The sequence below is a fragment of the Rhinoderma darwinii genome, chromosome 2, assembly GCF_050947455.1.
Source record: "Rhinoderma darwinii isolate aRhiDar2 chromosome 2, aRhiDar2.hap1, whole genome shotgun sequence".
In the NCBI taxonomy this organism is placed as follows: domain Eukaryota; kingdom Metazoa; phylum Chordata; class Amphibia; order Anura; family Rhinodermatidae; genus Rhinoderma; species Rhinoderma darwinii.
In genome coordinates, this window is record NC_134688.1 from 351,480,296 (window position 1) to 351,490,644 (window position 10,349).

At 41.5% G+C, this 10,349-nt stretch overlaps 1 protein-coding gene across 1 annotated transcript; it reads left to right on the top strand.

The window, feature by feature from the left end:
- Positions 1 to 283: 283 nt before the first annotated feature.
- SNRPE (small nuclear ribonucleoprotein polypeptide E) lies at positions 284 to 9,347 on the top strand. Its single transcript, XM_075850698.1, has 5 exons — positions 284 to 442; positions 916 to 942; positions 1,212 to 1,274; positions 2,163 to 2,241; positions 9,101 to 9,347. The coding sequence occupies exons 1-5, from the start codon at positions 389 to 391 to the stop codon at positions 9,154 to 9,156; spliced, it is 279 nt and encodes a 92-aa protein (XP_075706813.1). The 5' UTR covers positions 284 to 388; the 3' UTR covers positions 9,157 to 9,347.
- Positions 9,348 to 10,349: the final 1,002 nt, after the last annotated feature.

Consider the following 10,349-nt stretch of genomic DNA (forward strand, 5'->3'; position numbering starts at 1 on the left):
CGATCACTATACAAAGCCAAAGGATTAAAAATATTCTTTCAATCACTTCTACATGCCGACCCCATAACTCCATCTAAACAGCCCAGTGATATAACTTCAGTATAGACATGACAATGCGTAGCGACGACGTCACTCCCATCCGGCCTTCCAAACTTTTGGTGTCACATGACAGGATGAAATTACGAACCTGTCACATAGTGATGACGTCATCAACAGACCTCTCGCTTATTGGGTTGAACAGGCGGGAAACCGTGTACTTCCGGGGTTTACGTGACGTATCAGCTTGCGTCTAGTGTCCGCCTTTTCCGGCGCTCTGCCTGCGTCACTGCGTGTGATTGGTTGCTTTCTTTGTTTCCGGTTCCTTACAGGCGGCTGATTTGTGGTGAAGATGGCGTACCGGGGACAGGGGCCGAAAGTGCAAAAAGTGATGGTTCAGCCCATCGTATCCTTTTCTATTCAATGAGAAGTTCTGCTGGGAGTCGGGAAGCAGCTCTCCTGCTGTAGAGGATGTCATTGAATAACATGTATTCCGCCTTGAACGAGCGCACGTGTTGGCTGCCATTTGTGTTGGTGGTGTGTGCTAAGGCTGAGCTGGCGTCTCGTCGTGAGCTGCATAGATTTCAGCAGCCGTTCCAGTGATGACCTGTGCGGCCAGTACTAGTGGCAATAAGCCATAATTGTCAGCTCAAGTCACACAATGCGTTCTTTATGTATGTGATGGTTGTTACTAGTTTTTCATTGGACGATAAATGTCATGTGACTGTCCTGGTACTACGGTAAAAGGGGGAGTAATAGCAAAGTAGAGCTGTAATAGGAACTACACAGCAGAGTTGAATTGGTCACCACGTCACAGGCTTATACTGTAGTGTTTTTCACAATTAACCTTTGTTGATTTCCTTAACCCATTGTTAACAGAATCTGATCTTCAGGTATCTTCAAAATGTAAGTATAAATAAAATATGACTTTATTCACACTCATAAGGCTGTCTTCACTCTGCGATTAGGAGATCTGCCCCGTTAGGTCTTTTTCATCAGACAAGGGAAGAATTTTCTATGGGAATGTTTTGTGGTAGGATTCGTTCCCGCTTCTGATAAGTCAATCAGGGGAGTAGACCTTCTGAATGTAATGTGAATGCAGCCGAATACATATGTAATATAACTTGTATACAATGATTTTCTACTGCTAATGTTGTTCATTGTTCATCTTACAGAGATCTCGGATCCAAGTGTGGCTGTATGAGCAGGTGAACATGCGTATTGAAGGCTGCATCATTGTAAGTCTAATGTCTGAACACTTCCCTCATTGTATTATCGATCACATATGAGTCTGAGACACTACTTGTAGCTTTGATTTATGGCGTCGGCTGAGTGTGCTTTTCTGCTCTTTAGAATTTATTTGTGGCCACATCTGTATCCTGCTGTTTTCTACTTGAACCGAACAGGAATTGGCCGGGTGGCAGCGGAGCAGAGTAAGCTAGAACGGGTCTTAGGGGGCCCCGTTCTAGAACTAGGTGGGACTCGCATCTATCAGACTTTTATGGCATATCCTGTAGATCTGCCATAAATGTCCAAGATGGGAAAACGCGGACAAAATCAGAGTAGGACCATTTACAATTCACGAATTTCTCTGGCTGGGGTGCTGCAGTGCAGGGAAAACACTGAAGGAGTCGCCTTATTTCTCAGGATTGGTAGGGATCTCCCAGGCTGGATCCCGACCGATCATAAAGTGATGGCTATCACTTTGCAAGATGGATATAGCCCTCGGACATGCCTCTTTGGCCTAGTTTATTGGGCATTTCAATAGTGTAGTCAGTGGCCTATTTAAAGGGGTCTTCCGACGACTAACATTAATAGCATATCAGAACTGCAACAAAGCCTTGCAACACACAAAGCAGTGCTGACAGATACCATCCAAAGGGACCACAGCCTTTTCATTATAGACATCTGGAGGGGGTCCCAGCCATCAGACCCTCGCTGATCTGCCCTTCATGGTATATCTTACTGATAATCCATCAATAATCGTTATTGTATAAAATAAGAGGAGGCAATAGCTGCAATCTGAACCAATGTTCTACTCATATGTTTGTGACTACAGTTGCCTTGTTTAGCCTAGGTGTTGGTGTAGTTTTATTTTAATTTGATGTTTTCCATGTAATTTATAGGGATTTGATGAGTATATGAATCTGGTTTTGGATGATGCTGAAGAAATCCACCTGAAAACAAAGTCACGGAAACAGCTTGGTGAGTTATTCATTTGACAACGTACATGTAAATTAGGATAAAATGGTCTTTTGTTGTAAAAGTCATATTTATATTCTATTCTGTAAACCATAATATCAGTATACACAGATGACAGGCAACCTTGCAGTGTATATTGATTTACTCATTTAGTTTTCTTTCAAGATATTCCTATGGCGGTAAATGCTTGCAGCTTCTGAAGTGTCTGCATTCTAAAAATGCCGAATATCAAGTGGGCAGTGACATGTAGTATCTTAAAGCGTACCTAAACTTTCAGAATATGTTATGTGTGTGTACATGACGAATAGCGCTATTTCTGGCCATTATGACTTGTATCTTACAGTTGTTCTCTCTGCAGACTCTTTCTAATTCTTGTTTTCTCTGAGCCAGTGGGTGGAGCTTAACGGCTATCGTGTGTTCTCTACACTGCACACCTAGAGAAGAGAACTCCATGCTCTCCTATTTCTATCACATGTATATGGAAGCAGATCATACAGCAGTAATGAGCAGTGTAGGTGTGAATCCAGCACTGGGGTAACCTAGAAATCTTACTAGAAGCTGCAGTAGCCTCTGTGTATCTCTGCTTCTCTCTCACTTTTCTCCCTCTCAAGATTTAAACAGCTGTAACCTGGTCCTTCAATAAGCTGATAGTCTGTCTAGAGGAGAAGAATAGGCAGTCAATTCAGGTAGTGAACATTTAGGCCCTTTACACATTGAGTTTTTTACAGGCGGAAAAATCTGCTTTTGAGCCCGATTTTGACCTGCCTGCACTCTTTGCCTCGTTTTTTGCAGTATTTTTCAGCCACGGCCATTGAGTGCTGCGGGTAAACGCAGCGAGAACGGCTTTCTCTGCCTCCCATTGAGGTTAATGGGAGGTCGGAGACGTAAATGCCTGAAAACAGGGAATGACTTCTTTTTCTCGCGAGTGTTTTTTCTTCTGCTTGTGGAAAAAATAAACTCCGCCTCCCATTGAATGCTATGGGAGGCGATTTCGGCCGTTTTTTGACATGGTTTCAGTGTCAAAAAACATTAAAAACCACGCCCAAAAACTCAGTATGAACAGGGCCTTAGGAGGGGGAGGAAAGAGCCTGATCGAGAAATGAATTTTTCTCGAATAATAGAAATTAGTATAAGCTTTTTATATTCTCTTGTACTATTGATTTATAAAAAGTTAAAGTCCATTTAAGGTGGCAACATTTATCCTGTGGCCTTAGACATATATTCTTTGTCTGCTGTTTGATTCAGGGACATAGAAGGAAAAAGGGTTGCTGAAAGCCCTGCACCTTAAAGAGGCTCTGTCACCAGATTTTGCAGCCCCTATCTGCTATTGCAGCAGATAGGCGCTGCAATGTAGATTACAGTAACGTTTTTATTTTTAAAAAACGAGCATTTTTGGCCAAGTTATGACCATTTTTGTAGTTATGCAAATGAGGCTTGCAAAAGTCCAAGTGGGTGTGTTTAAAAGTAAAAGTCCAAGTGGGCGTGTATTATGTGTGTACATCGGGGCGTTTTTAATACTTTTACTAGCTGGGCGCTCTGATGAGAAGTATCATCCACTTCTCTTCAGAACGCCCAGCTTCTGGCAGTGCAGATCTGTGACGTCACTCACAGGTCCTGCATCGTGTCGGACACATCGGCACCAGAGGCTTCAGTTGATTCTGCAGCAGCATCGGCGTTAGCAGGTAAGTCGATGTAGCTACTTACCTGCAAGCGCCGATGCTGCTGCAGAATCATCTGTAGCCTCTGGTGCCGATGTGTCCCCGCTCGTCTGACACGATGCAGGACCTGTGAGTGACGACACAGCGTGATCTCTCGAGAACACGCTGTGTCTGCACTGCCAGAAGCTGGGTGTTCTGAAGAGAAGTGGATGATACTTCTCATCCGTATTAAAAACGCCCCGATGTACGCACATAATACACGCCCACTTGGACTTTTGCAAGCCTCATTTGCATAAATACAAAAATGGTCATAACTTGGCCAAAAATGCTCGTTTTTTAAAAATAAAAACGTTACTGTAATCTACATTGCAGCGCCTATCTGCTGCAATAGCAGATAGGGGTTGCAAAATCTGGTGACAGAGCCTCTTTAATAAAATGTAGACAGCTGTTTTATAGTTTGGGCACTGGATTATGAGTGATGACCAGCAAAATCTAGCTTGGTAAATGCCTTCATGGCACCACTTTTAAATGATTCCAGATCCTGCAACTAATTTAGAGGGTATTGAAAAATGAGTTGTTAATCCACATCGTGTTTGGGTATTTCCATGTTGACTTGGGGTAAGCAACTCTAAAGATGTGTCTTGTCAAATGATGTTGCTGGATCTGTACATGGAAGGTGTATTTATTGAAGACTACACTTTTTTTTAACTCCTTAACGCCGAAGGACGGATATATCCGTCCTCAGCAGCTGCTAGTTCGCGCAGGAGGACGGATATATCAGTCCTGTGATGGCGCGGGTACTGCCAGTGTACCCACGCGATCAGCGGCAGGAGCACGGCTGTTATACACAGCCTGGCTCCTGCTGCAACTGCCGGAATCGAAGCGCGCGCCGATTCCGGCAGTTTAACCCATTAAATGCCGCTGTCAATAGTGACAGCGGCATCTAATGTGTTTGACAGAGGGAGGGAAAGAAATCGTGGGTCGCCGTCGGGTTTCCATGGCAGCGGGGGTCTAACAAAGACCCCCAGGTCTGTCTTCAGCATCTGCCTGTTAGGCGATGCCGGAGGCATGACCTAATAGGTTGCCTGTCAGTTTTACACTGACAGGCAATAATGCTTTGGTATACGAAGTATACCAAAGCATTATATATGCGATCAGCACATCGCATAGTGAAGTCCCCTGGTGGGACTTAAAAAAAAAAAAAAAAAAAAAATTAGTCAAAATCAAATAAAACTACTGTTTTTGCCCAAAAAGTGGTTTTATTCAGTAAAAGTGTCAAAACAAATCACACATACACATATATGGTATCCCAGCGATCCTAACAACTTGACCAATAAAATGAACACATTAATTAAACCGCCGGATGAACGGCGTCCAAAAAAAAACGCAAAAAAACACGGCAAAATTCTCTTTTCTCCCATTCCCCCCATAAAAAATAAGTTAATCTATATGTCCTATGTACCCCAAAATAATACTAATGAAAATTACACATTGGCCCGCAAAAATCAAGGCCACATACGGCCATACAGACGGAAAAATAAAAAAATGACGGCTCTTGGAACGCGGCGATGGAAAAACAAGTAATTTTTTTCTGAAAGGGTTTTTATTGTGCAAACGTAGGAAAACATAAAACCTCTACATATTTGGTATCCCCGTAATCGTGCCGCCCCATAGAATAAAGTTAACATGTTATTTACGCTGCATAGTAAACGCCGTAAATTTAGAACATGAAAATCAATGCTGGAATAGCTGCTTATTTTCAATTCTCTCCTAAAATAAAGTTAATAAAAGTTAATCGATATGTTATAAGCATCTAAAAATGGTACAATTACAAAATACAACTCGTCCCGCAAAAAACAAGCCCTTATATGGCTGTCGACGGAATAAAAAAAAAGTTACGACTCTTGGAATGCGACCGTGAAAAAACAAAAAATAATCCTTGGTCATTAACGTGCAAAATGGCCTGGCCATTAAGGGGTTAAAGTGAAATATTTTAATTTTTATGTGATCAATGTTTTATCTGATTTTTAAATAACTTTCAAAAGGATTTTTATTGAAGATTTTAAAAATGTTTTAATTTTCAAGATACAGCTTTTATGTATCCTGTGTACATAGAAGCTGTAACCGTCCATCAAAGACTACTTCGCCAGGTCAGCTGTACTGACTACTCGGCTAAAAGCTTCTCCTGCGTGTCTGATCCAGCTAATAACGATTACATCTAAGTTGATAAACCCTAATGCAACCGGGACTATATGCTGCAGCTTATGGCGCGAGCACAGCGTATCTCTGCCGCTGTGAGAGAAGTAAATCCCGCAGCATGTACCCAAATCCGCAGTGGAAAAATATGCAACCTGGAAATGGGGTTTTGTTCAGTCACTTTCACAAAATTTCAGTGTAGAATCCGCATTTAAAATCTGAAAATACCCTAAATCCTTGTTCACACAGTGCAGATTTGCTGCGGATTTTGCATGCATTTTTTTAAGCCTGTTCTTATCCCGGTTTTCCTGGCAAGGTGAAAGCGTTCAGTGGTATACTTGCATCGTATTTCATTAAAGTGACTGTTTATTACCATGGAAACCTGGCCTGGTGGTTTCAGATTTAGTCTGGGTTCACATTGTGCGTTTTGAAGTTCTTCCAAAAAGACGTACCTGCACCTCTTAGGGTATGTTCACACAAGTACCGGACCGAACACACTGCAGGGAGCCGGGCTCCTAGCATCATACTTATGTATGACGCTAGGAATCCCTGCCTCGCTGCGGGTCAACTGTCTCGTACTGAAAACATGAATACAGTACGGGACAGTTGTCCGGCAGCGAGGCAGGGACTCCTAGCATCGTATATAACTATGATGCTAGGAGCCCGGCTCCCTGCACTGTGTTCGGTCCGGGACTTGCGGCCGAAATACGTCCGTCAATGACGGACGTAATGACCTCGTGTGAACATACCCTTAGCGACATGCCACGTAAATGTACGTGGTAGCCATTAAGGGTAAGTATGGAGCGGGCTAAGCTTGCTCCATACTTAGCAGGTGATGGTTGTGTACTACACTGCAATGGGCTTAATCAAAGTTCACGCTGAGCTACGCTGTTTCCGTAACTCATAGGAGTGAATGGGAGTTACGGAAACTGTGTAGCACCGCGAGCTGCGCTGTTTCCGGGACTCGGTAGCTACGAAAACAGCATACATGGTCGAGTTACGGAAATAGCGAGACTCACTGAACTGAATAGTAGTTACGGAAACAGCGTAGTTTGCATGCTACGGAGCTTCTGTAACTTTCATTCACTACTATGGGCATTACGGAAACGGCGTTGCTCAGCTAGTTACTGTAACTAATCCATGTATTGTACCAGCGATCTAGCGATCGCTGGTTCAAGTCCCCTAGGGAAACTAATAAAATATGTAAAAAAAATTAATAAAAATGTTAGATACATTTTCAGTAATGTAAAAAAAATAAAAGAAAAACCCTTTACCCATTTTTCCCCAAGCACAATGTAAAAAAAATACAAAAAATTGATATTGATGCGTCCGTAAAAGTCCGATCTATTACAATAGAGCTTTATTTGACTCGCACAGTGAACAGCGTAAAAAAAAAAAACAATCGTTGTTTTTTTGGTCATCTTCGCACTAAAACAAATGAAATAAAAAGTGATAAATTGTATGTACCAAAAAATGGTGCCAATAAAAACTACATCTCATCCCGCAAAAAATAAGCCCGCACACCGCTCAAACTATGGAAAAATATAAAAGTTATGGTTCTCAGAATGTGGTGAAACAGAACAATTTATTTTTTTTTTAAGTAGTAAAATATGACATTTTTTCCTATTTTCTGTTCTCTAAAATCTGGTTGCGTCTTCTAGTCCGAAATATATGGTAGTTGTATTTTAAAAAAAAATAAAAGTAGTAAAACCTAGAAATAAAATATAAATTTGGTATAGTCATCATATCAACCCGTAGAATTAGATGAACATGTTGTTTTTACCGCCTAATAGACGCCGTAAAAACAAAGCCCTCCCCCACCCTAAAAACAGCGTAATCGCTGTTTTTTTGCCCACATCACCCCACAAATATATATTTTTTCACCTTCAACGGTTCTATGACGGCACCAGGGAAGTAAATATAGAATTTTTTTAATTTAAATTTGATCAAGAAGTGTTGTTTTTTCCAGACTTGCGATTTTTGCCGCAGAGTTGCAGCTTTTCCGCCGCAAAATCGTAACATTTGGTATTTGTCATCTTTTACCTCCCATTGAACTCAATGAGGAATAGTCGCAACAAAAGTGCAACGATTCCTTCGCGTAAATGAACTTGCTGTGGAATAAAAAATATGCACCGCAGGTCAATTTATGCACATTTTTTCCATAGTTGTGAATGAGGCTTGTTAATATCTCATCCACTTTGTCACTGTAAGGGCTTGTCCACACGTAGCGGAATTGCTGCGCATTTTCCGTCAGGAATTGCGGGCAGAAAATACGCAGCAGAATACCGTAGCAGCAAAGTGGGTGAGATTTAACAATTGTCATCCACACGCGGAATAAAAATTCTGAGCAGAAATTGACCTGCGGTGCATATTTTTCGGACCGCAGCATGTTCATTCCAGCTGCGGAAAGTGGACTGAATTGCTGCGTTTTTCAGACGAGATATCACCATCTCCCAGCATTGCGAAATACGTACCGTTTTCTGCAGGAAATGGTGCGTTTTTCCCCAGCGGAAAGTCTGCTACTTTCAACAGGATTGCTGCAGAAACTTTCTGCAGCAATTCAGTTACGTGTGGACAAGCCCTAATATGCTCGGTATTTTACACAATGAATTCCATTGCAGAGATTACTCAGCTAATACCCCCTATGTGAATTATACCCTTAAAAACATGTGTGTTTCAGCAATAATCTGGCTTTCAGTTTAGGGGTATTCTCATCACGGACCTGGGGATATATTTGATGTGCTTGGACGCAAAATAACTGGAAATCTGAAACGCTAGAATGTCCTTGCAGACCCGTGTCAAACATTCGGCATATTACAATGTTACCCGTGGTTGATTGCTATTTATCAAAGCTCAGGAATATAAGAACACTTCTGAAATTGCCATCACTGCATAGCCAGAATAGAAAGCATGAGACATTGTACTGTGTTCTGTGACCATGGCATGGATGTAGTTACATTTCTAAAATCTTTGGTTATATTGATGATTCTTTTCTTTTCCTCTCATAGGTCGTATTATGCTTAAAGGAGACAACATTACCTTGCTACAAAGTGTCGTAATTTAACATCAAGTTTCAAGTTTTTTTTTGGGGACGTACTTTTTTTTTTTTTTTTTTTTTCAATTACACCAAGTGAAGCTCCTGAAGAACCTGATACAAATTTTACATGTGAACTGTTCCACTTTGTTATTTTTCTGGAAACTAGCAACGGCTGTGTACACTTAGCTTTGTTTTTGATAAATAATTTCTAATTATAATCTGTGTTACCATAGTATTTATTAGTAATCCATTATTTTTACATTACCTCTGGACTGCACCTAGAATGCACTTGATAACGTGTGCCTGTCCCTTCAGGGGCTCTTCATGTTATTTCACCATCACACATTTTGGAATGAATCTTAACCTGACCAAGAAGTCAGCAATGACTCACACTAAAGACACCATAGGGCCAGAAATATTTAATAATAACCTCAAACATTAATTTAATTTAATTTTTTTTGCAAAAATTTGGTTCAGATTCATAAAGGAAATCTGTTGGATCCAATCTGAATTTTGGAAAAAAGAAAAATGCATCCTACAAATGTACTGGGATGTGTGCTCATTTCTAATTCTTATCTGTATGTTGTCTGAGCTTCAGGGGAACCGCTACTCTAAGGGTATGTTCACACGGCCTATTTACGGACGTAATTCGGGCGTTTTTGCCCCGAATTACGTCCGAAAATAGCGCCTCAATAGCGCTGACAAACATCTGCCCATTGAAAGCAATGGGCAGACGTTTGTCTGTTCACACGAGGCGTAATTTACGCGCCGCTGTCAAAAGACGGCGCGTAAATAGACGCCCGCGTCAAAGAAGTGACCTGTCACTTCTTTGGCCGTAATTGGAGCCGTTATTCATTGACTCCAATGAATAGCAGCGCTAATTACGCCCGTAATGGACGCGGCGTTCAAGCGCCTGCACATGCCGTTACGGCTGAAATTACGGGGATGTTTTCAGGCTGAAACATCCCCGTAATTTCAGCTGTAACGGACGCCCTCGTGTGAACATACCCTAAATCCTAACAGATCCAAAATGAATGAGCTCTGGCAAGTTTTATGTGCAAAATATCACCCAAAATGTGCCGATTTTTATGTTCGTGCAGGAGTTTATTTATTTTTCCCCCTATGTTGCAAAGTTTCATTTAAAATCTGTGCTTTTCTCAATCCGGTTGAAGCTGAATTGTCACAACTTAGGTGGAATTCACACGACAGGGTTTCCCGGC